The sequence below is a fragment of the Bos taurus genome, chromosome 17, assembly GCF_002263795.3.
Source record: "Bos taurus isolate L1 Dominette 01449 registration number 42190680 breed Hereford chromosome 17, ARS-UCD2.0, whole genome shotgun sequence".
Taxonomy (NCBI): domain Eukaryota; kingdom Metazoa; phylum Chordata; class Mammalia; order Artiodactyla; family Bovidae; genus Bos; species Bos taurus.
In genome coordinates this window covers 50,808,188-50,834,720 of record NC_037344.1, presented here as the reverse complement: position 1 = coordinate 50,834,720, position 26,533 = coordinate 50,808,188, and the positions used below count along the sequence as shown (strand labels likewise).

General features: G+C 46.1%; 1 protein-coding gene across 2 annotated transcripts; it reads left to right on the top strand.

Annotated features, from left to right (window-relative positions):
- Nucleotides 1-26,475, top strand: BRI3BP (BRI3 binding protein). 2 transcript variants are annotated; one of them, XM_024977382.2, is made up of 4 exons: nt 1-317; nt 12,461-12,563; nt 20,166-20,249; nt 20,649-26,475. In XM_024977382.2, exons 1-4 carry the CDS (start codon nt 114-116, stop codon nt 21,068-21,070), a joined length of 813 nt encoding a protein of 270 aa, XP_024833150.1. In that variant the 5' UTR covers nt 1-113; the 3' UTR covers nt 21,071-26,475.
- The last annotated feature ends 58 nt before the right edge of the window (nt 26,476-26,533 follow it).

The window sequence follows — 26,533 nt, the reverse complement described above, 5'->3', positions numbered from 1 at the left end:
AGAGGTGAGGCGCGCGGCCCCCTAGCGCGCCAACGCGATCCCCGCCGGAGCCGCGGCGTCCCACCGTGCGGCCCTCATCCTTCTTCCTGACCCGACATCCCGCCGGCTCCAGGATGGGCGCGCGCGCTTCGGGAGGACCCCGGGCCCGGACAGGGTTCCTGCTGCTGCTGCTTCTGCTCGGGCTGGTGGCCCCGGGCGCGCAGGGGGCGCGGAGCCGCGGCGGCACCGAGAAGAACAGCTACCGCCGCACGGTCAACACCTTCTCGCAGAGCGTCAGCAGCCTGTTCGGCGAGGACAACGTGCGCGCCGCTCAGAAGGTGGGCGCTGGGCCCGCGCCCGCGGTCACCTTGCCTCGGCCGCCGCGCACCTGGCGCCCAGGGCCCTCCTGGGCCGTGCGCGGCCTCCGGGGCTGCAGGCCGGCCGGGGCTCAGAAAGAGGGAGGCCCGGGTCTGGGGCGGGGGGTCCGGGCCTGCAGCCTGTGGCCCGAGCCGGGCCAGGCCAGCGTCGTGTCTGGGGGCGAGTTCCGGCTCAGGTCTAGTGCGCAGGGCCTCGGCGCGCCCTGTGTTCCATGCGGTACTTCTCCTTGAACCTTGCTCCCGGGGGCACTCGGTCCGGGCCTGCCCTCGGCAATTCTGACGCCGCCGCGCCTCTCATTCATTCATTCAACACGTTTGAATGAGCGCCTACTGTGAGCCAGGCACCGTGGCGGCTGCCCAGAGGGCGCCCTGCTCGCCGGCGCCCTCTCCCCACGCTGCTGCGCTCTCCCCAGCAACCCCGAATTTCCTGTAGCCTTAACGCCGACCCACTTCCCCTGAGCACCTTAGGCCCTCCTCCTTCTGCTTTGAAGATATTTAGGCTTTTTATTACTTTACTGTTATTTTTTTAAGAATGAGAGTAATGCAGTCTGCTCCGTTGCTTTGGCAACCTGGCACAGTAACCCTTTTAAGCACCTACTGTGTTCTGGGCCTTTCACTTAGAGCGTTTTATTTACTTTGGAGCTGTTGAGGAGCCCCTGGCCCCTGGGGATGGTGTTGAGCGCTCCGGAGAAGCCCTTTCTCTCCCTGCTCTGCCCTCGGCAGCTGGGTGAGCCACTGTGGGTTAAAAAGTCCACCGAGCAAGGGGAAGTGAATAAGGGGGACTGTTGAATGTGGTCAGGCGGTTCCTGGAGTACAGCCCATACTGTTCCTTCTCTTAAGCGCTTTGCTCTGCACCAGCCCTGGGCTTTTGGAGTGGAGAAAAGTTCCACCTCTGACTGGATGGCTTCAGGCAAGTGGCTTCACTTTTTTGAGGCTCAGTCTCTTTATTCCTTCAATGGGGATAGTAATCATATCCTCTTGTAATTATGAATTGTAGGTCCCTTCTTGGCCCAGAGTCATGGCTGAATCAGTGTCAGATACTGTTGTTAGTTATATCCTGGCCAAGGCTCAAATCTCAATTGCTTAGCCCTGCTGGCAGTGCTTTCAGGTTTTTAAAAAATGCTTTCTGCTGCTTGAGATGAAGGGGAAAGAAAACATTAAACCCCAAATCAGACTGATTGAACATTCTAATTGGATGAGATGAAATATAGGTTAATTTGTTAGGAAAGCTGTTAACTTCTGAGCGTCCTCTCCTGTGGGTGTTCTGAGAGGCTGTAAAGGTTGTGGGTAATGGGGCGGGGGAATATCTCTTTGTAGCTGGCTACAGAGGGAGAGCATAGAATAACTGAGTGCAGAGAAGTGGCCTCCAGACTGCCTGAGTATGCAGGGTGAATCTGCACCTCCCTCCTGCTGTGTCCCTTAGCCATTTGAAGGCAGAAATCATTTGTTTTACAGCAAAAAGACCTTCCCTTGTGGCTCAGCTGGTAAAGAATCCACCTGCAATATGGGAGACCTGGGTTCGATCCCTGGGTTTGGAAGATCCCCTGGAGAAGGGAAAGGCTACCTACTCCAGTATTCTGGTCTGGAGATCCCATGGACTTCCATGGGGTCACAAAGAGTTGGACATGGCTAAGCTACCTTCACTCGCTCACAGCAAAAAGAAGTCTGGCCTTTTTGGGGGAGGGTTAAGCACAAGCCACCATGTCTAGGCTGATTATTCTATCTGGGAATCTGAGATTCATAGACATGAAATACAAAGTAGATATTTAGGGGTTCAGATGTGGGTTGATATCAATAAGACAGCTGTATTCTAGCAAAGTATCTGAGAATCTTGAAATCAGAATTCCTTTTGAGGTAAACCAAGGTTTGTGCTTTCAATAGAGATGACCATAATACTAACTGCTGCTAAGTCACTTTAGTCCTGTCCGACTCTGTGTGACCCCATAGACGGCAGCCCACCAGGCTCCCCTGTCCCTGGGATTCTCCAGGCAAGAACACTGGAGTGGGTCGCCATTTCCTTCTCCAGTGCACGAAAGTGAAAAGTGAAAGTGAAGTCTCTCAGTTGTATCCAACTGTTAGTGACCCTATGGACTGCAGCCTACCAGGCTCCTCCATCCATGGGATTTTCCAGGTGGTAAAGAACCCATCTGCTAATGCAGGAGACATGAGAGACATGGGTTCGATTCCTGTGTCAGGAAGATCTGGAGAAGGTAATGGCAACCCACTCTAGTATTCTTGCCTGGAGAATTCCATGGACAGAGGAGCCTGGCGGACTACAGTCCATGGGGTCGCGTAGAATCAGAGACGACTGACGCAACTTAGCACGCACATTTGTTTAAAATACACCTCCTTTTTTCTGGCCAAGCATCATGAGGGATCTTAGTTCTCCAACCAGAGATCAAACCCATGCCCCCTGCAGTGGAAGTGCAGAGTTTTAACCACTGAACCGCTGGGGAAATCCATGCCTTTTTTTTTTAAGATCTAATTGGCTTTAATCAGCAATTTGTGAATTGGGCGACATCCTTTCTAGCATATAAGTGCTCCCTGTTCTAAGTTCTTTTATAAATAGAATAACTCACTTCATCCTTAGAACAGGCCTATAAGGTTGGTACTGTTAATATTTCCATTTTACAGATAGGGAAACTGAGGCACAGAGTGGTAAAGTGACTGGCTTCAGTGCAGCCTGGGTGGCAGAGCCAGGATTTGAATCCAGGCACCGTGGGGCTTCCCAGGGGGTGCAGTGGTAAACAATCCACCTGTCAATGGAGGAGATGCAGGTTCGATCCCTGGGTGAGGAAGATCCCCTGGAGTAGGAAATGGCAACCCACTCGAGTATTCTTGCCCGGAGAATCCCATGGAAAGAGGAACCTGGAGGGCTCCAAAGAGTTGGACACGACGGAGTATGCACGCATACATGTACACAGTAGGTCTGGAGTCCACGCTGGTACCTTCACTGGTCTTTTGGTGTCACGACCCTCCCTGAGCCCCTCAATCAGTGCAGCATCCAAAATGAGGCTCCCTGACATTTCCTGTGGAGTGTAGCTTAGGCCAGCCAGGCTTAGGGAAATTGCTCTGTTAATTATAATTAAAGGAAAACTGAATCTGCTAGCAACTATAGTTTTCAACAAGCCAGACCTTCTTAGTGGGTTGTAAAGTTTGAGGGTATTTAATGAAACACTCTATGTTCTATCTAGGAATTGTCTAAAATTAACCCCAGCCCTTCTGGTTCAGAGCCTAGGCCTTGCTCTCCCACAGACTTGGGTTCAAATCCCAGCTCTGCTTCTTACTAGCTCTGTGACCTTGGGCCGGTTGCTTGACCTCTGTGTGTCTCCTTTGTGCAAAGGAGATAAATTGGCAGGTTGAATGTGACTAGTCATGGTGTACAATACCAGGCACTGAATAAGTATTTAGTAAAATGGTAGAAGATATAAGAAGGATTCATCTGGTGTGTGTAGTATAAAGATGTACCCTCATTTAACCAACTCCTCCTGATGGTCCATGTTTTGTTAGTTTCCGATTGGATTGGATTGGCCACTCCAATCCTGGCTGCAGTAAAGGTTTTTCTATCTAAATTTTTGGGAGTGCGCATATACAAGTTCATCTGTAAATTGTCAGAAATTCAATTGCTGAGCCAGAGGGTCTGTGTATTAAAAAAATTTTAATTGAAACATAATTAGTGCACTTTTCTGTGTTAAGTATACAGTGAAATGAATTGTCATATACCAAACATGCCCATGTGACCCACACGTCGCACTGGAAGTATAGGGGTCCAATCCCCTAGCCCCAAGATAACCTCTCTCCTAACTCTGACAACATAAACTAGCTTTGTCTGCCGTGTCCTTTATGCACAGTTCCAGTTCATATACATTTTGAGTACTGAGAGACGTTACTGAAATGTTTACCAGTTATACCAGTTTCCATTCCTGTCATACATGTGAGGGCTGCTTTCCAACACCTCTCTAACGAAGTGTCAGTAAACTATTTGGTTTTATTATTTTACTGTGAGATAGATGATCTTTTCACTTTTTCGGAATCCAGTGGCATCTTTACTGGGAACTGATTTTTGTTTTCCTTTGCCATTACTGAAACTGTTAGTCTTTTTCTTTTTAAGAGGCTGGCATTTTTTTTTTGCTTTGTAAGAAAATATTTTGAGCAGAATAACTTTGACACTTTCCAGTCTTCCCCCCCGCCCACCAACATTTTAACAGGTTTATTGAGGTGTCATCGACATAGACTACACACATTTAAAGTGGGACAAAAGTGTACGCGTTGGTAAATTTTGACATATGGATACACCCCTGAAAACATCACCATCATCAAAATAATGTTGTCTGACTTTTTCTTTGAAAAGCTGGAAGAATTGAATAAGTTAACAGTGAGACATTCTACCTGGGATAACCATATTCTCCCCAAACTGTTTCTTTTTCTCTACAAACACACACACATACACTTTTTTTTTTTGGAAAGTAAATTGTGGACATGATGATATTTTCTCCTCAGTTCAGTTCAGTTCAGTCACTCAGTCGTGTCCAGCTCTTTGCAACCCCATGAATCGCAGCACGCCAGGCCTCCCTGCCTATCACCAACTCCCGGAGTTCACTCAAACTCACGTCCATCGAGTGAGTCGGTGATGCCATCCAGCCATCTCATCCTCTGTCGTCCCCTTGTCCTCCTGCCCCCAATCCCTCCCAGCATCAGAGTCTTTTCCAATGAGTCAACTCTTTGCATGAGGTGGCCAAAGTACTGGAGTTTGAACTTTAGCATCATTCCTTCCAATGAACACCCAGGGCTGATCTCCTTTGGAATGGACTGGTTGGATCTCCTTGCAGTCCAGGGGACTCTCAAAGAGTCTTCTCCAACACCACAGTTCAAAAGCATCAATTCTTGGGCACTCAGCTTTCTTCACAGTCCAACTCTCACATCCATACATGACCACTGGAAAACCATAGCCTTGACTAGACAGACCTTTGTTGGCAAAGTAATGTCTCTGCTTTTCAATATGGTATCTAGGTTGGTCATAACTTTTCTTCCAAGGAGTAAGCATCTTTTAATTTCATGGCTGCAGTCACCGTCTGCAGTGATCAGAACCTAATACCATGGCCCCTTCACCCCAAAACTTAAATTTAGTTCAATAACATTTTGTAATATACAGCCCATATTCACATTTCCTTTATAGCTTAAAAAAAAATACAGCACCCAATCAACAGCTCATTGCAATTGGTTTTAATGCCTCTTTAGTTCCTTTTAATCTATCAAAGTCCCTTTACCCTTTTGGGAATGGGAGTCAGGGGTGCTTTTATGACATTGATGTTTATGTCTTCTTTTTCTTAACAGCTTTATTGAGCTATAATTCAGATACTATACAATTCATTCACTGAAAGTTCAGTGGCTTTTATTATACTCAGCGGGGTTGTACATCACCACATTCTGTACATTTTACCACATTTCTGTACATCACCACAATCAGTTTTGAACATTTTCATCACTCCTCCCCGCCTTAAAGAAACCCTAAATTTCTTAGTGGTCACCCCATCTCCCCCAATCCCTGGCAGCCCATAATCTTCTTTGTTCTTATGGATTTGCGTATGTATTCTGGACATTTCCTGTAAATGGAGTCAGCCAGTAGGTGGTCTTTTGCATCTTGCTTCTTTCACGCAACATCTTGTTTTCAAGGTTCATCCATTTTGAAGCTTTTGTCAGTATTTCATTCCTTCTTAGGGTTTTCCTTTGATCCATTTATCAGTTAATGGTCATTTGGGTTGTTTCCACTTGTTGGCTACTATGAATAGTGCTGCTCTGAACATTCATGTGCAGGTTTTTCCAGGAATATATGTTTATTTTGGAGTATGTACCTAGGCATGGAATTTCTGGGCTTCTCTGGTGGCTCAGACGGTAAAGAATCTGCCTGCAATGCGGGAGACCTGGGTTCCATCCCTGGGTTGGGAAGATCCCCTGGAGGAGGGCGTGGCAACCCACTCCAGTATTCTTGCCTGGAGAATTCCATGGACAGTCCATGGGGTCGCAAAGAGTTGGGCAGCTGAGTGAGTAAGCACACGGCACAGCATATGGCAGCTCTGACATCTCAAGGAGTTTCTGTTCAGACCATTTGACGTTCCTATCAGCAGTATATAAGGATTCCAGTTTCTCCTCATCTGCGCCAACATAAGTTCTTGTCTTCCCCACCACCCCTTGGATATATTTAATTCAATTTATTTTTAATTGAAATATAGTTGATTTACAATATTATACTAGATTCAGGTGTACAACCCAATGATTCAGTATCTTTGGACTATACACCGTTTATAGCTATTATAATAGGATATCAGCTATATTCCCTGTGCTAGGCAGTATATCCTTGTGACTTACTTTATACATAGTAGTTGTATCTCTTAGCCTCTACCCCTATCTTGTCCATCCCCCTTCTTTCCTTTCCCTGCTGGTAACCGCTAGTTTGTTCTCTGTATCTGTGAGTCTGCCTCTTTTTCGTTATATTCATTACCTTGTTATATTTTTTAGATTCCCCACAAAGTGTTATCATACAGTAGTTGTCTTTCTCTTTGACCTTGCCTCACAGCGTGTCAGGTCCTAGTTCCCCAACCAGGACCTGCACCCCGTGCAGTGGAAGCTCAGAGTTGTAACCACTGAACCACCAGGGACGTCTCATTATTTGTCTTTCTCTGTCTGACTTATTTCACTAAGCAGAGTACCCTCCAGGTCCATCCAGGTTGTTGCAAATGGCGAAATTTCATTCTTTTTTATGACTGATTAGTATTCTGGTTTATGTGTGTGTATGTATATCACATCTTTCTCCATTCACCTGTTGACGTAGGTTACACTTTTTGAGTGTAACCATTCTAGTAGGACTGACATGGTTTCTCCCCGTGGTTTATCTTACTTTTTGGCCTCAGCATATATCACATGGTACCTCAGTTACCCAGCCAGGGATCGAACCCTTGCCTCCTGCATTGGAAGCATGGAGTCTTAACCACCAGACCACCAGAAAAGTCCCTCTCTCTGTGGTTTTGACACCCAGTTGGTTTTTCAGTTGTCCCATGATGCATCTAATCTGTTTCCCCAGGGTTAGATTGAGGACCTAGCATTCCAGTAAGAATTCTACCTGAGGGCCTTGTGTCTTTAAGAGGGCAGCATGTCAGGACATATGGTGTCATTTAGTCCCATTGCTTTGACCCACCCTCCCAGAGGTGCCTTTTCCCCTTTGTAATTCACTCCTGATCCTCATGTGTGTTCCAGCACTTCAGTTCCCATTAACTTTGTCTTACTTCCTGTTTCTCAGATCCTTAGGCAACCTCTAAACTGCTCCTTTGCTGCTTTTCTTATGAAAATGCTTGGGCGCCAGTTTAAATATGCTTGGGGGTAATGGGGGTGAGGAGAGTTTAGGATGCCCTCCAGATTTAGGATGGGGTGATGAAATGCTGAGCTGGAGTAATTGTGTCTTCTCCCTTGGACTGGCCATGGCCGCGGGCCTCCTGAGTTGGCTCACTTGAATCTTTTTCATTTTAGCTGTTCATCCTGAATATTGCCCAGGAGACACAAAGGGAGAAAGAATTGTATGATGAACCCCTGTACCCTTCACCCAGTTTTGACATTCTTGTTGTATCTCTTCCCCCATCAAAAAAATGTTTGAAGCCTGGCATAGTGTTTTAAAACTAATCCAAGACATATTGGTTCACTTTTGAATATTTCAGTCTCTGTCTTTAACAGATAAACATTTTGCAAAAATGTTCTCCACAATACCATCATCACAGCTCCTGACAATTTTTTAATAACCATCCCAAGTCCATTTTCCTATTTCCCTGACCAACTCAAAACATCTTTATGCAAAAGTGCTTCATTTGAATTGGGATCCAGTTTCCTGACCAGGGATTGAACCTGGGCCACCACGGTGAAAGTCCGAATCCTAACCACTAGACCACCAGGGAATGCCCAAGCTTGGTTTGGTTTGTTTAATTCTATTATTACATTTTTGAATTGAGGTAGAGTTGATGTACAGTAGTATATGATTATACAGTGCTGTTCGCGGTATACAACATTCACACTTTTTATAGGTTATACTTCATTTATAGTTACTATAAAATTTTGGCTATATTTTATAGGTTGTAGAAAAAACATACAACCTGTGCCGTTGGTTTGGCTTTTCACCTATTTCTGTGAACTGCTTCAGGCTCTGGGCTTCACTGAACCTCACCTTAGTCTGCAGGGCTCCCATGAGGAAGGGCCACAGTCTGGCTGGCTCACCCAGAAATACCGTCTGGAAGTTCTGGAAGCTGGAAACCTGAAATCAAGGTGTAAACCAGGCTGCTGCTTTCTGAGGCCTCTCGCTCACGGATGGCTGTCTTCTCCCTGTGTCCTCACGTGATCTTTTCTCTGTGCATGTCTGTGTCCCCATTTTCTTTTTTTCTTTTTCCTTTCAACAATTTTTTTTATTGGAGTATGGTTGGTTTACAATGTTGGGTTAGTTTCAGGTGTACAGCAGAGATTCAGTTAAACATGGGCATGGTGGTGCCTGACTCTTTGCAGCCCCTTGGACTGTAGCTCACCAGGCTCCTTCGTCCATGGGATTTCCTGGGCAAGAAGACTGGAGTGGGTTCATTTTCTTTCTTTTAAAAAAAATTTTTTTTCCCATCAAATGCAGTGTTAACCTTTTTTTTGCCACGCTGCTCAGCATGCGGGATCCTAGTTCTCTGACCAGGACTGAACCTGCGCCTGTAGCACTGACCACACCGAGTTCTAACCACTGGGGGACCTGTGGGGAAGCCCCCCATCTCTTCTTGTAGGGCCCCCAGTCCTGTTGGATCCAGGTCCTCCACATTGGCCTCAGTTCACCTTCACTGAGATGTGGAGGAACACAGTGCTGCCCACAGCATCCCCTCAGGGCTCCTGTGTCTTCACACAGACAGGGAGCCAAGGACTAACTTGCTGGAGCAGAAGCCACAGTGAGCGGTGCCAGCCCCAGGGGGCAGAGTGTTCCCACCCACCCGGTCCAAAAGGCCCCCGATGAGCCTTTCCATGTATCACCCTTTCCTGCCCTGGCTGGTCCCCAAGGTGGGCCTCACCTTTCCTCTGAGCACAGCCAGGTCCTATTTGGGCCTGTGGGTTTCCCAACACCTGCCCAAAGACAGTTGTTTGGTGGGAAGGAGATGACTCCCTTTGGAAAGAGGACTGGACCTCCAACCTTACTGGGTGCGCTGGGTTGCCACCCAGCTGTCCTCAGATCTGACACAGGCAACCTAAGGGGTCCCCACATCGTTTTTTGTTTTTTTTTTAAATTTAATATTTATTTATTGGGCTGCACTGAGTCTTAGTTGTGGCATGTGGGATCTTTAGTCGCAGCATTCAAACTCAGTTACGGCATCTGGGATCTAGTTCCCTGACCAGGGAGTGAACCCGAGCCCCCTTGCATTGGGAGCATGGACCCTTACCCACTGGTGGACAGGGAAGTTCCCTAATGTCCATTCTTCCTCAGTCCCATTTTACAGCTGAGAAACTAAGGCACAGAGAAGGTCAGCGGCAGCAGAAGCTGTAATGTCCCTTCTTCCCAAAATAGCTACTTTTTCACACCCTTTCTAGGGGAGCTGGTACCCTCGAAAGGCCTGCTAATTTTTTTCCCAGGTGCCTCAGGGAGTCCTTTCCCTTTTCCTCCACTTGAACAAAATGTAAAAATTGCTACCTATGGACAAATGGGCACAAACTGTGATGCTTTTAAAGAATAACGAGAGGAGGAACAAAGCGTGGAGAACCCTGGAAGGGAGTGCTATTTGGCAAGAAAGAGGAATTAAGTACTGATTCACGCAGCCACATGGGTGAAGCCAGACATTATTATTTTGAGTGCAAGAAGCCAGGCACAAAAGGTCACGGATTGCCTGATTTCATTTGTACAGAAAGTCCAGGAAAGGCAAAACCGTGGAGACGGGAAGAAGATTAGTGGTTGCCTAGGCTGAGAGGGAGAAGGCACTGGCAACCCACTCCAGTACTCTTGCCTGGAAACTCCCATGGACAGAGGAGCCTGGTAGGCTGCAGTCCATGGGGTCGCTAAGAGTCGGACATGACTGAGCGATTTCACTTTCACTTTTCACTTTTCACTTTCATGCATTGGGGAAGGAAATGGCAACCCACTCCAGTGTTCTTGCCTGGAGAATCCCAGGGATGGGGGAGCCTGGTGGGCTGCCATCTATGGGTTGCACAGAGTGGGACACAACTGATGTGACTTAGCAGCAGCAGGCTGAGGGGAGGAGGGAATGAGGAGCCGCTGCAGATGGGGACAAGACTCCTTTTGGGGAGATGAAGATGTTCTAAAATTCAATTATGGGGGATTTTTTAAAAAAAAACAACAACACTGAATCATGCATTTTAAAGACGAGAACCTTATAGTATGTAAATGATACATCAGTGAAACTAACAAAAAAAAGAATTATAACTAAATGGACACCAGTGTGTCTTCTCTCCAGGGGATGGTACATTCTCCAAAATGCCCCCACCCACGTACCCCTATCCAAGAGAGGTCCAGGGACCCTTTCTTCTCCCTGACATAAATACTTCCTTCTGTCATTCCCACATGATTTTTTTTTAATGTCAACTGTTCCATTATTATTATTTTTTACTCTTTCAGTTAAAAAATTTTTCTTTTAAAATAGAGGTATAGTTGAGGACTTCCCTGGTGCTCCAGTGGTTAAGAATCCACCTGCCAATGCAGAGGACATGGGTTCCACCCCTGGTCCAATAAGATTCCACATGCCACAGGGCAACTAAGCTTGAGTGCTACAACAAAGATGAAATGCAGCCAATAAATAAAGGAAGTATAGTTGATTTGCAGTGTTAGGCTAGTATCCTTCTGGTTTTCAAATAGCAACTTATTGAGGAATAATTCATATATTAATACTATACAGTCCTTCCATTTAAAGTGTATAATTTAGTAGGTGGGGGGTGGGGTCATTTCCTTTTTATCTTTTGGTCACACTGCAGGGCAGGCAGGATCCTAGTTCCCTGACCAGGAATCAAACCCTGGCCCCCCTGCATTGGCAGCTCAGAGTCGTCTTATCTGCTGGACCACCAGGAAGTCCCTGTCTGTGCCATTCTTCACCTGGGCATATAAGGGAAGATCCATAAGCGAGTGGTAACAGTGCTGTCTCTGGAAGGGGATTCAGGTTGTAGGAAGTGAGACTTTATACCATATCGCTATACCATGCTGCTATACCATGTGTATAGCATATCGCTTAAAGTGATATGAAGCTGCACCTTGTGTTCATACTGGGAGAGCTACTGCAGCCCTCCAAGGCCCCTGGGTCCTTAAAACTGGGATGGAGGTGCGTCTCTGTCGTTTGCACGTGCCCGAGATGTGACGATGGGACTCAACTGTGAGAACCGCCGTTCTCGCCCTTTAGAGTTGCTCCCATGCAGCAGCACCCGGCCTCTGGGTGAAATAGGTTGGTTGCAACACCTTCACCATTTAGAAATGAGAATTCAGGCAGGGACTTTGACAAGAGTCAGCAGAGGGCTCTGGGAGTAATCAGAAGTGTAGTGAGCACTTTTGCAGAGGGCTTCTGGCTTCTCCGATGGATCCCTCCACCTGTAGAAAGAAGACCTTTTTTTTTTTTTTTTTTGAATATTTATAATTTTTGGCTATGCTGGGTCTTTGTTGCTGCAGGCAGCTCTTCTGTAGTTTCGAGAGCTGGGGCTACTCTAGCTGCAGTGTGCAGGCTTCTCATTGCAGTGGCTTCTCTTTTTGCAGAGTACGGGCTCTAGGGCTCATGGGCTTCAGTTGTTGTGGCACACCAGCTTTGTTGCCCCACAGCATGTGGGATCTTCCCAGACCAGGGATTGAACCCATGTCCCCTGCATTGGCAGGTGGGTTCTCAACCACTGGACCACCAGGGAAGTCCAGGAGGGAGATTTGACCATATTCACTTGGTTCTTGGCGCCCCAAGCTAGTCCTATGCTCCATTAATCCACAGGGCGATTTGGCCAAGCCCTGGGGTTGGCCTTTTTCACCAGCTGGCTGAGTTTTCTCATTCAACTGTAAACTTGGCCAGACTAGGAAGAAGGAAGCTGTGGCCGAGTTGGTAATGACTTTTCTCTCATTTCTTCAGTTCCTGACAAGGCTAACTGAGAGGTTCGTGCTGGGAGTGGACATGTTTGTGGAAACCGTGTGGAAAGTTTGGGCAGAGCTCTTGGAAGTTCTTGGACTCGACGGTAGGTGTTGGGGGGCATTCATTTGAAGGCAGTGTTTCATTCTGGTGCTTGTCAAATTATGGGAGTGGTATCCAGGGTGGGTGGTACAGGAGAAGACTACAGGGGTGGAGGGGATACAAGAGAACCTATTTTATTATCGTAGTTATGTTTGTAAGTAGCTGGGATTCCCAGATGCTACTTAGAAGGTGTAGGTGGGTATTGCCAACTTGTCTGTCCCTAGACTTGCCTGTTGGCTCAGATGGTAAAGAATCCGCCTACAATGCAGGAGACCTGGCTTCAATCCCTGGGTCAGGAAGATCCCCTGGAGAAGGGGATGACAACCCACTCCAGTAATCTTGCCTGGAGAATCCCATGGACAGAGGAACCTGGTGTGCTACAGTCCATGGGATTGCCAAGAGTCAGACACGACTGTCACTCAGGCAAACCTTGGGGACTGGAGGTGGAGTCTCTGAGTGGTCGGGGTCCGTAACAAACTGCTCCAGTTACTCAGACAGGAAGCGATTTAATACAGAGAATGAGGTGCTCACAGAATCATTGGAAGGAGCAATGTGTGATTCCTAGGAAGTCAATGTGCTGGTCTAGGAATCAGGAGGCAGCTGCTGGAACCCTTTGAGTTCAAGCTCATGGCCCTGGTCCAGGCTGCTGCCTCTTTCCAGGAAGCCTGCAGCAATCTGTGTCAGGGTCACCAAGACCACCCCCCGCCCCCAGGTCCCATGCATCTCTAGAAGGACTCCCAGGACCCAGCATTTGCTGGTACGCTCAGCTGTGATGGTTACAGGGAAGGACACACAGCACTCAGCAAAGGGAAAGACATGTGGGGTGAAGTCTGGGGAACCAGGCACAAGCTCCCAGAACCCTCTCCAGGATGGGGGTGGGAGTGTCACACAGGACACGCTTTGTTCCCCATGTGAGGTGTCCTCAACCAGGGACATCCAGTCGAGACTCAGCACCCAGGGTATTTATTGAGGGGCTGGTCATGTAGGTACCCTCTGCCTCATACCTTCTAAATTCCAGACTCCTAGAAGGAAAGCATATATCAGTGTGAACCACGTTGTTTGCAAAACCTCCAGGCCCAGATTGAACTCAGTTCTGACCCTGCCTCCCTGGAGGTAGCATCTGATCCTACGGGTCAAAGGCTTAGTCCCACAGTTGCCCCCACTTCAGACACTCGTCCAGGTTGTCGCCAGTGCTTCCGACCGGCTGGCATAGATCAAGAGTACCAATGACCCGTCCCTGCCTTGGGTTCAAGTAACTTGCTCGAGCTGCTTGTGGAACCCAGGAAACCTGTTTACTCAGTAGATAACTTTTTTAATGATAGGATGTAATCCAGGAACAGCCAGGTGAAGGCGATGCATGGGGCAGGGTTTCTGGGCAGGACTCGGAGCTTCCATGGTCCGAGTTCTGTTGACTCATTGGCCACTGGTGATCAATTCAACCTTCACCTCCTCCCAAGAGGTCAGGAGGGTCAATCGAAAGGCTCAACCCTCTAATAACCAAGTTGGTTCCCTTGGCAACCAGCCTACATTTTTAGAGGCTTTTCAGAACCACCTGATTAACAAACACAGGTATGTGTGAAAGGGGCTGTGAATTATCAAGACACCTTTACTGCTCTTATCACTTAGGAAATTGCAAGGGTTTTAGGAGCCTGTGCCAGAAATGGGGATGGAGGCCACTTATTTCTTATGCATCCCAATCTCACACTCCAGAAATCCAAGTTCCCAGATGCTGGCCAAGGGCCCAACTTGCAAACCTTTCTGGAAAGTGGCCTTAGGCCTGCTGGCTGAGCGCTTTCCTGCTTATCTCCTAACAAGATCCCTTTCAACAAATCAGCTAGAGTGATTTTTTTTTTTTTTTTACTACTTTTTTGGTTAGTGATTTTAAAAAAACAAAATGTAAAAGTCAGATTAAGTCACTCTCGTTAAAACTGCCCAGTGATTTCCTGATGCACTTTCAATTGACAAAGTTCACACCAAGGATGCTGCCTAGCCCCTGGACATACCCAGCTTGACGCCTTCCAGTCTCTGTGTTCCCTGCTGGGGACGATCTTCCCAGCCCTTTGCCTGCTCCTGTCTTTCCCATGCTTGGTTCTCTGGTAAATGGCACCTCTTCCAAGCAGCCCCTCCTAACCACCTTGTGTGAGGAACCTCATGCTCAGTTCTCACACTCACATTCTTCCACCTCCTATCCTTCTCCCACGTGTGTGTGTTTGTTACTCATCTCCCCTCTGAGATCCGTGAGCAAGGTCTTGTGTGCCTTATCCAGGCTGCAACCTTGGCCCCGGCTCTGCCCCTGGTACAAAAAGGCCCATTGTCAGTAAGAGTCGGAGGCCTGTTGGCCCCACTGCTTCATTCTTTGGTGAATTGAGTTGTGTCCCTCTCCAAAAGTGCCCCTCAAGACCCCCACACCTGTGAATGTGACCTTACTGGGGAATGAAGTCTCTGCATATGTAATCAAGCTGAGGTGAGGTCATCCTAGGTTAGCGTGGGCCTTCAATCCAACGTCTGGTGTCCTTATAAGAAGACGAAGGGACTTCCTTGGTGGTCCAATGGATGAGACTCCGAGCTCCCAATGCAGGGGTCCCCGGTTTGATCCCTGGTCAGGGAACTGGATCCCACATGCTGAATCTAAAGATCACGCGTGTCCCAATGAAGATCGAAGATCCCGTATGCTGCAACTGAGACCTGACGCAGCCAAATAATAAATAAAAATAAATATTTTTTAAAAAGAGGGAAATTTGGACAGAGACACAGACACACAGAGATGATGGCCATGTGAATGTGAAAACGGAGACAGAGAAGGAGGGGTGCAGTCCATGAGCCAGGGACCAGCTGGAGCGACTTGAGCCAGAAGGGGCAGGGAGAGAGCCTCCCCTGGAGCTTTAGCTGGGGTGCAGCCCCACCCACACCTTGACTTCAGAATTCTGGCCCCCAAAACAGTGAGGCTCCATTCCTGTTGCTTGAAGCCACCACGTCTGGTCATTTGTTACAGAAGCCCGAGGAGACCAATATACTCTCTGAGTTCCACGCACCGTCTCTTTGAATCCACCCACCATCCCCAACCCTCTCCATTGGCCCTGACATTCCCACCTTACAGATCAGAGACCGAGTCCTTGGAGTTGAGCTGGCTGCTGGCCCAAACCCATACCCTGGTACGCGCCCACTGTCATCCCCTCCATCCCTGGGAACCCACCCTCTGGCTTTGAACCACCGTATTCAGTCTCTGAGAGGCCTTAGGCAGAGAATCAGAGGCAGCAGCATCGCCATTTGAGAGGCTGCTGTGCAGCTCCAAGCCCCCTGGGGCTACGGAGGGCCCCTCCTGGGACTCCGGCTGAGTCAACACGGAACCTGGCTCCTGCAATTGAGTGCAATCCCGCTTGGAATCCATTTTCACCGCCTGCCCAGATCATTAAACTCTCGGTATTTCCATCCCTGACCAATGAGCCCTGGAGAAACAAACCTGACTGCAAGAAATTGCACTCGGCTTGAAATGAAAGACTGGAGTCAAGTAAGCCTCCTGGTCGGGGAACTAGATCCCACATGGTAAAACTAAAGATCCCGCATGCTGCAGTGAAGATCAAAGATCAAAGAGTTCTTCCACAGCCAAGAGGCCCTGAATACTCATGTTCATGAGAAGGGTGGCTGGCACATTCGGAGGTGAAAGAACTCACTTCTGTGTTGTGGTATTTTTCCCCTTGATGCGTTAAGTTTCAAAGCATCTGAAGACCTCTGGAGTCTGTGTCTTACCCTGAGATGTTTGAAGGTGCAAAAGGTTTTGCAGGAAACTGGACTCCAGAGTTGGATTTTCTGGTACAGAATGCATCCATGAGCACAATCCTTTAATTGCCTGCTTCAGAATGTTTCAAGGTACTGGTTAAAATGGAGAGTCCTTAGCCTGGAGTGGTTCCGTAGAAATAGAATGCCAGCCACATATGTGACGTTAAACGTTCTAATTGCCATGTTAAAAAGGTAAAAAGAAACCAGTGGAATGAATAAGGTGTTTTAGTTAACCCAACAGATTAAAAATATTGCCATCTTGGTACTTCTCTTGAACCTCCACGCTTCCACTGGAGGGAGTGTGGGTTTGATACAAGCCACCAGCACAGCCACAAGAAAAAAAGAATGTCATCTCATCTTGGAATCAATAGGAAATTATTAATGAGGTGTCTTACATTTTGGGGCACACTAATGTCTTGGAAATCTAGTCTGTATTTGGCCCAGCACATCTCAATTCACACTTGCCATGTTTCCCGGGCTCGGTGTCCACCATAATGACAGCACAGTTAGCTCCACCCTTGATCTCCTGGCTGAAGACACTTTTCTGGGAAATAGCATCCAGAGTCAGAAGGAAGGATTTCAGTCTCCCATCTTCAAGTTGTTGACTTTCTCTGAAGCCTTGGAGCCCTTGTGACATTGTGACAAAACGGGGGAAGTAGGGATTCCTCTTGGAGGCTGCCTCAGGACAGGGCAGGGACTGGGTGGCTCTGTCAGCCAGACTCTACCTTGGAATACCGGCTCCACTGTGCCCTAGGCGTGCGACTGAAAAAGGTTCCTGGACCAAATTCCAAAGTGTGTGTGTGTGTGTGTGTGTGTGTGTGTGTGTGTGTGTGTGTGTGTAGGCTTCCCCCCACCAGCTAGCAATGTGCAGATACCATGCGGTGACAGAGAATTCAACTCAGTTCTGACACTGTCTATCTAGAGGCAGAATCAGACTCCACAGGCAAAGGGCTCAGTCCCACAAGACCACCCTCCACTTTGGATGCCCAGCATGAGTCCAGGTCATCACCCGTGCTTCTGAGCAACCGGCTGCAAACTAGCAGTTCCCATGACCTCCTTCTTCTGCTCAGTTAATTTGCTAGAGCAGGGACTTCCTTGGTGGTCCAGTGGCTAAGAGTCTGCACTTTCTCTGCAGGGGGCAAGGGTTCAATCCCTGGTCAGGGAACTAGATCCCACATGCTGCAACTAAGAGTTTGCCTGCCACAGCTAAAGATTTTGCCTTCTTCAATGAAAATCGGAGATTCCCTGTGCCATAGCTAAGACCCGGTGCAGCCAAATAAGTAAATAAAAATATATTTTTAAGAAACATGGAGCTTAAAACAGTATAGTATTGGCATAAAAACAGATACATAGACCAGTGGAGCTGAGAAATAAAGTCATGCACATACGGTTAGCTGGTATTTGACAAAGCCAAGCATGCTTAACGGAGGAAAGACAATCTCTTCAATAAGTGGTGCTGGGAAAACATTCACATGTAAGAGAATGGAATTAGATCTCTGTTTCACACCAGTCATAAAAATTAACTCGAAACGGATTAAAGACTTAAATGTGAGACCAGAAACCATAAAACTCCTGGAAGAAAACAAGCAGTCAGCTCTTTGACCTTGTCCTTGGCAGTGATTTTCTGGATTTGACACCAAAAGCAAAAATAAACAAGCGGGACTACATCAAGTAGAGAGTTTCTGCACATCCAAAGAAACGATCAACAAAATGAACTTACAGAATGGAAAAATATTTGCAAACATATCTGTTAAGGAGTTTATATCCAAAATAGATAAAGAACTCACACTACTCAATAGCAAAAAAAAAAAGAAAAAAAAAATGGACAAAAGGGAATTCCCGGATGGTCTAGCGGTTAGGACTCTGAGCTTTCACTGCTGAGGGTGCGGGTTCAATCCTTTATCAGGGAACGGAGATCTCACGTACTACATGGTGCAGCCAGGAAAAGAAAAGGGTGGGGGGATGACAAGGGGCCTGGATAAACATTGTTTCCAAAAAAAGGAAACATATGAATATGAATGTTTTCATATTTATGAAAAAAAGGAAACATATTCCTTCTATATGAATGGTCAACAGGTACATGAAAAGGTACTGTATTACCAGTAATTCAGCATTACTAGTCATTAGGAAAATGCAAATCAAAAATTTGGTTATTAGAATGACTGTTACCAAAAAGATAAGAGAGAACAAATGTTGCTGAGGATGTGGAGAAGTTGGAACGCTTGGGCACTGTTGGTGGGAATGTAAATTAGTCCACCACTGTGGAAAACAGTATGGAGGTTCCTCTTAAAAGCAGAGAACTTCCCTGCTGGTGCAGTGGATAAGAATCTGCCTGCCAGTGCAGGGGACACAGGTTCCATCCCTGGTCTGAAAAGATTCCACATGCCTTGGAGCAACTAAGCCAGTGGGCCACAACTACCAAAGCCCACATGCCCTGTAGCCTGTGCTCTGCAACAAGAGAAGGCACCACGATGAAAAGCCTGCACGCTGCAGCCCAAGAGGAGTCCCCGCTCACCACAACCAAAGAAAGCCTGCATGCAGCATCAAAGATCCAGCACAGCCAAAAATAAATAAGTAAAATTAAAAAAAAAATTAACAGTAGAACTACCATACAATCCAGCAGTTCTACTTCTGGGAATATACCTGAAGGAAACAAAAACACTACATCAAAGAAATAACTATGCCATCACTGCCAGCCCCCACCCCCACCCTGTCCCTGGCCATGTGCATTGCAGCATTACTTAGAATAGCTAGGGCATGGAATCAACCTAAGTGTTCACTGACAGGTAAATGGATAAAGAAATTTTGGTGTGTCTATATATGATGGAGTATTCTTCAGCCATAAAACAGGAAATCCTACCATTTGCAACCACATGGATGGACCTTGAGGGCATTAAGCTAAGTGAAATAAGTCAGAGAAAAGCAGGTACTGTATAATCTCACTTATATATAGAATCTTAAAAAAAAAAAAAAAGACTCATAAGTTGAGAGATCAGATTTGTGGTTGCCAGAGACAGTGAATGGAAAATAGAGGAATTGGAGGAAGATGGTAAAGAGGTACAAACTGCAGTTATAGGATAAATGAATCCTGGGGGTGTAATGTGCAGCATGATGACTGTATTTAACCCTGCTGTGCAGTATAGTTGAAAGTTATTAGAGTTAGGAGATCCTCAAAGTTCTCAGGAAAAGGAAAACTTTTTTTTTCTATCTGTGAGATGATGGACATTTTTTTGTTTTGCTTATGTATTTTTAATTGCAACACATTTGCTTTACACTATTGTGGAGATGATGGATATTAACAAAACTGATTTTGATCGTTTCACAATATAAGTCAAGTCATTCTGTATACTGTGAACTTAAATAGTGCTGTATGTCAGTTATGTCTCAATAAACATGGGAGAGAAAGTTGCATGCTGGAGTATGATGTGTGCCTCTTTCAAATGGTTTGGTTAAAAAAAAGGGGGGATTATGTGACTAGAGATGGAGCAAAATGTTAACCGTTGTTAAACCTAGATGATTTCGATAGGAGTATTTATATTATCATCCTTTTAACTTTTCTGTTTGAAAATTTTCTTAAGTCGGGCACACAGAAGATGCACGTTCTTCATTTCACTCAATTCTTAAGATGGAACTTCATGTGTGGGTACCAGTTACGATTAGGTTTGGCTGTGAGTAACAGAGACCCCCAAATTACAGCAGCTTATACAAGATGGAAGCTTATATTTCTCTTATGTGAAAAGTTCACAGGTAGGTGGCTAGGCAGGTAGGTGGCTTTGCAGCACATTCTCCTCAGGTCCGAGGCCCCTTCCATCTTATTGCTCCTCAATAGGTGACTTCCCTTCCCTCATGACCCAAGACAGCTGCTCCTATACCAGCCATCGCATCCACATTCCAGCAGGCAGAAGAAGAAGAGGTAAAGGGCCTATTCCTACTACTTTTAGGAAGCCATCCCAAAACATTTCTGCCCACCTCTCCTTGACCAAAACTTAGTTATGTAGCTAGCTTCAAGGGAGGCTGGGAAACACCCTTCTCCTAGGCAGCTGTGCACCCAGCCTAATGCTGGGTATGGAAGACAGGAAGGAAGGCAGCTGAAGGCCAGTGTGCAGGCTCTGCCCTACCTGAAAGGTGTTTTAAACCCATGATAGAACAGTGTTGCCCTGTCTTCTCCCAGGGTTCTATACCCAGGCAGCCAGCTTTAGTTTCTCAGGGTGTGGAAGAGGCCCAGCCAGTGAGCTGAGCCACCCAGCCCAGCTCGCAGAGAAGCCCCGTGACTCCCTGTAACTGGCCGCTATCCCTCTGTTCTGTCCTGCAGTCTCGAACCTGTCCCAGTACTTCAACCCCAGCTCGGTGGCCAGCAGCCCCGCCCGGGCCCTCCTGCTGGTGGGCGTTGTTCTCCTGGCCTACTGGTTCCTGTCTCTGACCCTGGGCTTCACCTTCAGCGCCCTGCACGTGGTGTTTGGCCGCTTCTTCTGGGTGGTGCGGGTCATTCTGTTCTCCATGTCCTGCGTGTACATCCTGCACAAGTACGAGGGCGAGCCTGAGAATGCCGTGCTGCCCTTGTGTTTCGTGGTGGCCATCTACTTCATGACCGGTCCCATGGGCTTCTACTGGCGAGGCGGCCCCAGTGGCCCCAGCGTGGAGGAGAAGCTGGAACAACTGGAGAACCAGGTCAGACTGCTCAACATCCGCCTCACCCGTGTGCTGGAGAGTCTTGACCGCCCCAACAGCAAGTGACAACCAGCCAGCCGGCCGGCTCCCCCTCCACCAGCGCCCTCTCTCCGGAAACAAAAAAGAAGAAGAAAAAAAAGAACGCCAAACCCCAAACAATCTTAATAAACATGCCTGAGCAAGAGAGGGGCGCTTTGTGAGGGTGTTTCCGGCCACGTGTCAACTCTTAGGACATCTTCTGGGAGGAATTGACAAGATCGTTGTTGTAGGACTACCCGCCAAGTGTCATTAGTGGAAAAAAATATTTTTTAAACAAAGGATATAACCATATTAGCTGTACAGTAAGAGAAGTTTATCTGTGCATAGAGCATAAAGTTAATTTTTTCAAGCATTTAAATACATCTTTTGTAAGGTTTTTTAATAAAGGCAGATTGAGTTGAGTTTATTAAAACTTTACACAGAGGGGAAGAAATTGCTAATTCGACCTTTTGGGAATGTTTCAAGGCAGGTGTTTGCTTTTGCAGCACAGGGATTGGTGGGTGAGGTCTGTGTGCGTTCTTTTCATGTTCCAAAGCTGTGACCTTCATTTCATGTTGTTTTTGGTTGATGTTGATTTGATGAATCGTGTCGCTTCTGAATGTGGACTCTTGGGTTTCAAGGTTGAAACTCAATGTCTTTGAGATCCTAGATGATTCAACCAAGCCCCCATCAATCAGATTTCTGAATGAAGAAGTCATTATTTGTAGAAAACCTAAGATTCCCTCTCCTTTCTGTACTTTGATGTATTTTAACCTCCACATTTTCTAAAGGAAAATTCAAGAACCAGACAAAGAAATATCATTGGAGTTTGATACCAAGAACTGCCTGAGTGAGCATCGAAGCTCATTCAGGTATCTAATTTGAGTCCTAATTTTACCATTGGCCAGCTAGGGGGATATAGGAAAGCTACACTCTCCAGGGTTTTTTGTATACTTATTTCATTTTGGTTTTTGGTTGACTCAGGACCTTAGAAGGAAAATCAACCATAGCAGCTAATAACCTTTCAAGTCTGTTGCTGCTTATAAAGCATTCTCAGGAACAATAAGCAGAAACCCACAAGACTTGGAGAAGATACGATTTATTCTATCTGAAATTTTTACAATATATGTGTTAGGTGCTTTTGGTTTGAATCTGTGGTGGCTTCATTTTAGGTGGTCTCTAGTGGTGAAGAGAACTACATGGGGGGGCAGACAGCTGTGGGGGTCCTGAACAAAGGGGGCTTTGCAAGGCTTGGATCAGGCGCTAGTGGAGATGCCCCTTTCTGGGTACCAAACAAGCACAGGAAATCAAGGAAAGGATGACCCAGGTTTTGCTACTAGGCTTCATGACTGTCTCCATCGGCCTTCCTTGCTCACCGAGTATCCTGGCAGCCCTCTCACAGAGCCCCTGTACACAGGTTTTCAGAGACCCCTGTCAGATAGGGTAGAACCAAGACTTTCTGGTCCAGGTATCCTTTCAGGGAAAACTCAGCCACCTGCCAACTCTTCCTGTGCTGCTTTATTTGAGGTTGCAAGTACCTGGAAAAGAGAAGCAGATGTTTTTCAAGAATGTTTATGAAACTTCTGTTTTTAAGGTGCATATTAACGGGACCCAAACTCTCTTGCATTTGCAGCTCACTTCTTGAAATTATGTACATGTCCTCTAGAATTTGCTTGGGCAAATCTTTATCCATGGGCGTTGGAATACCCTTTGTTTCTGCATTGAAGCCGTTCCAGTTTTGTCAATGGCACCCCACTCCAGTACTCTTGCCTGGAAAATCCCATGGACAGAGGAGTCTGGTGGGCTGTAGTCCATGGGGTTGCTAAGAGTCGGACACGACTGAGCGACTTCACTTTGACTTTTCAGTTTCATGCATTGGAGAAGGAAATGGCAACCCACTCCAGTACTCTTGCCTGGAGAATCCCATGGACGCAGGAGCCTGGTGGGCTGCCATCTATGGGGTCGCACAGAGTTGGACACGACTGAAGCGACTTAGCAGCAGCAGCAGCAGGTACTTAGAGACAGATCTGTTTTCACACAGGGTATAGAGAACTCCAGGGAGGTTGTGTTTGCCTTCTTTCCCCTTGTGCATTTGGCTTCTATGTTTCTGGCATGTTTGGGTGTTTGCTTTGCTCATGTTAGGCAGTGGGATAATTGACATTCTCTGCACAAAGATTTTAAGTTTTAAATTACTGTGTGGGTACAACATCCACCCTTCTCTCGCCCACTCTCACACCTGGAAACCTGATGGAACTGTGCTGTCTTGAGACCCTGGCAGAAAAATAATTTTAACTTCTAGTAAATTGAGGAAGGCTCACATATCTGAGTACTGGTAGACTGAGGCCTCATCATCAACTGGAAATTATTGTTAAGAATATATACACCTTGGGATTTCCCTGTGGCCCAGGGGTTAAGAATCTGCCTGGCAATGCAAGGACATGGGTTCAATTGCTGGTCCAGGAAGATTCCACATGCTGTGAGGCGACTAAGCCCATGTGCCACAATTAAGACCCAATGCAACCAAATATGTGAATAAATAAATACTAAAAATAATATGCACCTTGTTTTCTGGATTGGCTAAGTGTAGGCTATGAAGCCAGTTGAACAATCTGATACACCCAAATGAAAGATGTCTTTATTTTTAACAAAAGTTAATTAGTTCCTTAAGAGTGTCTCTTCAGGGTAGAATAGTCCTTGAAATTCTGATGAAAGTCACGGAGGTTTGATATGCGTAACTCCTGTCTTTTAATGCGTAAATTCGACTTTTGCTTGGACGTCCTCTTATCCTCAGATAGTTTGGATTTTTTTTTTTTCTTCTTTCCATGGAAGCTTGTAGGATAATTGACCTCCCCCAGGACCCCTCATCTCCTTTTCTCTCTCTTTTTGTACATGAGAAATGTATTTTTGTATCATATCTCATACCTTGAGGAGAATTTTTTTTATATCTTCAGGGCTGTAGAATATATTAGTGTAACATCATTCGATGTGATATGAAAACATCCTGACGAAAACTACTGTGAATCTCTCTTATAGTTAAAACTCATTTTTTTAGATATCTTCAAGTTCATCAGTGTTAATTTCCCAATGCTTCAATATCGCAGTAAATACCAAGAGCAGAAAAGAGCCCAGAAAAGAAAAAGAATCTGTTATCTCCACCTTGCTGGATTTCCGTGGATATTTTGGGATCAATGTTTGGAGCAATCTCTTCCTTGACATCCTGGCAAAGATGCTTTTGTGGCACATCAGCCTTTCATATTTTCCATTTTTGTATTTTCCAATACCAATCAGCATTACTTGCCTTCTGGGGTTTTTTTGGTTTGCTTGCTTTTTTTTTTTTCCCCAACCCCATATCATTTCTTGTAGCAAAATGCAACAACAGAATTTCCTGAAAGCTGGCCTTGTGAATTATGCCAGGGTCTTTAATTTATGAAGGGGACCGAGTGACATCATGGAGAGAGGTTAGTGCCTTTGAAAGAGATTTTAAATACCCATAGTTGCCCAGAGACAACAGGCACACCATGCCTCTCAAGACCACAGGGAGCCTGTCACACATGGGCTCAAGAAGCAAACAGGAGAGCAGGATCTGTGCCCTGCTGACTGGCAGGGGGTAGCTAGTTGGAGACATTGCCTGTTGGCACTAAGGGTGAACATGCAGGGTGGCGTCAGTACTTGGGAGGGTTGTGAAAGGACTTTAGTACACCCACCCACCAGGGCTGGCTTGTGGGGAAGATGTAAACCACTTTGGTGGTGTTTCAGTAGCCTTCTAGAGAGGTTAGGAATATGACATCAGACGTCCAGTGCAGAATCTAAAGCATGGACAAGACACCTTCTCACTATCGGGAATCCTGCTTTATTTCATCCTCTTGCTTCCTGCTACATTTTGTTTTTCCTTTTTTTTTTTTTTTCCAGCTGCACTGCATAGCTCATGGGACCTTAGTTTCCCACTCAGGGATGGAACTTGGGTCCTCTGCAGTGAAAGCATGGCATCCTAACCACTGGACTGCCAAAGAAGTCCCTCTGCTACTTCTTAAGATGCTTTTGAGGAAGGCTATCTGCCTTATAGGCTGATATCCGATCACTTCTCCCGATGGGTTTTTAATTGACTGACTGAACCAAAAAGCCAGCTCTTGCCATCACTTCTCGGCCTTTTGGCTAAGATCAAGTGTAGTATGGGGGCTTCCCTAGTGGCTTAGTGGTAAAGAATCCTCTTGCCGGTGCAGGAGATGCAAGAATTGCAGGTTTGATCCCTGGTTCAGCAAGATCCCCTGGAGTAGGAAATGGCAACCCACTCCAATATTCTTGCCTGGAAAATCCCACGGACAGAGAAGCCTGGTAGGCTACAGTCCATGCGGTCACAAAGGGGATGCAACTGAGCACACACACAGCCATCATCTAGCTCACTTTAACAGGCATTTCTGGGGACTTCCCTGGCAGTCCAGTGGTTGAGACTCCATGCTTCCAATGCAGGGGACATGGGTTCAATCCCTGATGGGGGAAATAGCATGGCCAAAAAAATAGAAGGAATTTCCAAGACCTAAAGGTGTCACCCGCCTCCCCCAGCTTTTTTTGGATAATATATCACTATTCTGCAACATTTTTATTTATGGCCATTTGAGTACTTCAACCTTTGCTCCTTATTGTGAATAATAGAAGCATATACTTTTGCAGAATCTAACACAGTAGCCTTCAAATTAGACTTGGACAACCATCAATGTGATAAATAGGATCTGGAATAAACAAAGCTTGTCCAGCCTATTGAAATCTGCACTCTGCTCTTCACTGATTCCTTGATAAGTAGGAGATACACCAGGACCAGTATTTCCCTGGTGGTGGTATGAAAACCTGATTGCCCTTTGCACCATCTACTGAAAATCTGTGGCAGCTAGTGGTGATATCAACCATATGTTCTAATGTCTTTTTGCAGATTTAAAGATTTTATTGTAGTGTCAATTTAATATCCGCATGTGTGTTAACTCTTTGAATACTGTAATTGATTTCTTTGTGATGGTGGTGGTGATTAGCGCTCACTTAAAATCCAGCTTAGCACTTATTTCCCTCTTCTCAACTGGAAATTATATTTGTGAGGTATGGTACCCATGATCCATAGTGTATTCATGAGTCAACTTCACATTTCGTGTATCTGGTTATACATTTTACATGGCATTTAATTTGATACTCTGAATCCATCTGATTTTAATATAGTGGTGTGTGCGTGTGCCTATGTGGCGTGTGCTCACTTTAGTTTCATGAGCTTGGGAAACTGATTCTACAAATACCATAAATAAGCATAAATGTATAACGCTTATTTTTTTGGCAAAGCAATCCGTACATTTCTCTTATTTATTAAATCACTGGCTTTGGTGTTACGTAGAGATATTTGTAGACCAATTTCAAAACAATTAAAATATTGTGAAAATTACATCTTAATAAATGTTTATTGTAATTTTGGTGTACAGACTTCTTAAATTTATTTCATTACTTCCAACCAAGCCTGTGTGCAGTTTTCCCAAT